The sequence below is a fragment of the Eimeria mitis genome, genomic scaffold (genome assembly GCF_000499745.2).
Source record: "Eimeria mitis Houghton genomic scaffold, Emh_scaff3776, whole genome shotgun sequence".
NCBI classification, from domain to species: Eukaryota; Apicomplexa; class Conoidasida; order Eucoccidiorida; family Eimeriidae; genus Eimeria; species Eimeria mitis.
Genome location: NW_013572114.1, coordinates 2,805 through 5,603, shown reverse-complemented (window position 1 = coordinate 5,603; position 2,799 = coordinate 2,805). Strand labels below are relative to the sequence as shown.

At 58.1% G+C, this 2,799-nt stretch overlaps 2 protein-coding genes across 2 annotated transcripts; one reads left to right on the top strand and one right to left on the bottom strand.

Moving 5' to 3' along the window:
- Nucleotides 1–1,151: 1,151 nt before the first annotated feature.
- Nucleotides 1,152–1,688, bottom strand: EMH_0069360 (uncharacterized protein; the record flags this gene model as incomplete). Its single annotated transcript, XM_013498863.1, has 1 exon — nucleotides 1,152–1,688. One exon carries the CDS (start codon nucleotides 1,686–1,688, stop codon nucleotides 1,152–1,154), a length of 537 nt encoding a protein of 178 aa, XP_013354317.1.
- Nucleotides 1,689–1,958: 270 nt separating this feature from the next.
- EMH_0069340 (uncharacterized protein) lies at nucleotides 1,959–2,584 on the top strand (the record flags this gene model as incomplete). The annotated part of the gene is made up of 2 exons (XM_013498862.1): nucleotides 1,959–2,411; nucleotides 2,567–2,584. The coding sequence occupies 2 exons, from the start codon at nucleotides 1,959–1,961 to the stop codon at nucleotides 2,582–2,584; spliced, it is 471 nt and encodes a 156-aa protein (XP_013354316.1).
- Between the last annotated feature and the right edge of the window lie 215 nt (nucleotides 2,585–2,799).

Sequence of the window (2,799 nt, the reverse complement as noted above, 5' to 3'; positions counted from 1 at the left end):
CGGGGCCCCCCTGGGGGCCCCCCTTTGGGGGGCCCCCTTGGGGGGCCCCCTTGTATTTATAGGGGCCATACTTCTTTGTTTACTCTGCTGGTTTGTATATTTATATTATTTTATAATGCATGTTTTATTAAATATATTAAGTATTACACCGTAAACCCTAAACCCTAAACCCTAAACCCTAGGGCCCTTCGGGGCAGGGCGCCAAACCCTAAACCCCAATACTATCGGGGCCTGGGGGGGCCCCCCAATACCCCTCTCTTGGGGGCCCCCCTCGGCGTGTATAGCAGCAGCAGACTAAACTCCTTGCATGCGTTTCTCTTTGCAGCACATCAGGGGCCCCCGGGGCCCCCCTGCCTGCACCAGCCCGCATGCTTCAAGGGGCCCCCTAGGGGGGGCCCCCTTGGGGGGGCCCCCCAGAGGCCCCCCAGGGGGCCCCCCAAGAGGCCCCGCGAGCTATACGTCTAGCAAGGGGGCCCCTTGTGCGGCTCTATGGGGGCCCCCGGGGCCCCCCGGGGGCCCCATGGCTACCAACGTGCTTCGCTCAGGCCTGCTGGGGGCCCCTGAGAAGAGGGTACAGCTGCGGTGTTGTGTTGAATTGGTGCAGCCGTTGGGGGGCCCCCTGAAGCCTTTGGGGGCCCCCCTTTGTGCGTGTGTGCTGAGCTGTTGTCGTTTGTTTAGTTCTTATAAAGATAGGAGAGAAGCTAGGGTGCTGCAGCTGCTGCAGCAGCAGCAGAAAGAAGCAGCAAAGCAGCTGTCGTCAGGGGCCCTCTGGCATATATGGAACCCACCGGGGATCGTCTTCAGCTCCCGCAGGTAATGCTGCAGCAGCAGCAGCAGCAGCAGCAGCAACAACAGCAGCAACAGCAGCAGCAAGAGCAGCAGCAGCAAGAGCAGCAGCAGCAAGAGCAGCAGCAGTAGCAGCAACAGCAGCAGCAGCAGCAACAGCAGCAGCAGCAAGAGCAGCAACAGCAGCACGTAGAGTAGCGTTATCCGTGCCCCAAGCAGCAGCAACTCCAGCAGGAGCAGCAGCAGCAGCAGCAGCAGCAGCAAGAGCAGCAGCAACAGCAGCAGCAGGAGGAAGAGTTGTTTTATAAAGCAAAATAAAAATTAATATATTTATTTATTGTGTATTCAGGCCTATAAAGAAATACCTACCCCCCCCGGAGGCCCCCCAATGGCTGAACTTTGCTGCTAGGGGGCCCCTCTGTCTGTGGCTGCTTGCTGCTGGTACCCTCAGGGGCCCCTGCTTCTTGCTGCAGCTGCTGCAGCAGCAACAAAACTATAATTATGTTGGAGCTACACACGACCCCCATGTGCTGCATGCAGTCTTCGCCGAAGCAGTGAAGTATGCTGCTGCTGCTGCTGCTGTTGTTGCTGCTGCTGCTGCTGCTGTTTCTCCTGTCCGCTGCTGCTGCTACTCGGGCTGTTGCTGCTGCTGCTGCGCTTGGTGCTGCTGCTGCTGCTTTTTCTGCTTCTGCTGATGATCTCGTTGTTGTTGGTGCTTTTGGTGGTGCTACTGCTGCTGTTCGTGCTGCTGCTGCTGCTGCTGCTACTGCTGCTACTCCTGCTGCTGCTGCTGCTGCTGCTGCTGCTGCTACTGCTGCTGCTGCTGCTGCTGCTGCAGGCGTTTTGGCTTCTGTGAAGACAGCGGCGAGGCGTTTCGTTGTCTTCGTTTGCTGCTGATGCATCCTTCTCTGGTTCCTCCTTTCTTTGTTGAGAGCAGCCTATCAGAGGCATGGGTTTATATAACTCTCCCCTGCAGCAGCAGCAGCAGCAGCAGCAGCGGGAGCAGGAGCAGCAGCAGCAGCAGCAGTGGGAGCAGCAGCAAGAACAGCAGCAGAAAAAAAAAACAAACAGCACATCCATTGCTTAACCCAGAGTTCCTCGCGCTGCTGCACCCACGATGTGCGCCTGGCTGCCGTGTATATTTCTTCTTTGAGCTGCAGCAGCAGCAGCAGATGCACCTGCAGCAGCAGCAGCAGCAACAGCAGCAACAGCAGCAGCAGCTGCTGCAGCAGGCACGTCAGCAGCTGCAAGACGCCCTCAACCTCCTGCGCATCAGCGCCAGGGGCCCCCAGAACAAAGGGGGGCCCTCTGAACCTTTATTTGAGTTCATAGATGTGGGGGCCCCGGGGGGGCCCCCTTGGGGGCCCCCCCTGGGGGCCCCCATGGGGGCCCCTGGGGGGCCCCCCCTTGGGGCCCACTCAGCTGTAGAGCTGCGAGCTGACGACTGCTGGCTGCAAGGGAAAGCTGTACCCTATACTGCTCTCTTTGATGATGAGATAGGGGGCCCCCCAGAAGAAGGGGCCCCCCGCTGTGCTTCTGCTGCTGCTGCTGGTGCTGGTGCTGGTGCTGCTGCTGCTGCAGCTGCTGCTGCACCCCTAGAGATGCGGCTCGCCAATGGGGCCCACGTGAGGGTTGTCGGGGGCCCCCGCACAAGTGCGCCAGGGGGGAGGGGCCCCCAGAAGGGTACTGAAGGGCCCCCCCCTGCTGCTGTGAGGATGAAGGGGGGCCCCCCGCTGCTGCAGGGTAGTGCTACTGTCTTCTATGCTGCTCTTGTACGCAGAGAACCCCTGCTGCCTAACTTCCGCTTTAAACCCTAAAATATTTATTGTTGTATTAGCGAGGGTTTAGGGTTTATCTTAATATGGAATATACAATGAGGGTTTAGGGTTTAGGGTTTAGGGGTTTAGATAATAGACTTTTGTTAGTACAGGGAATGCTACGCAGATAAGGCCCTTGTCTGTACAGGGTTTAGGGTTTAGGGGTTTAGGGTTTAGGGTTTTATACGTAACCATA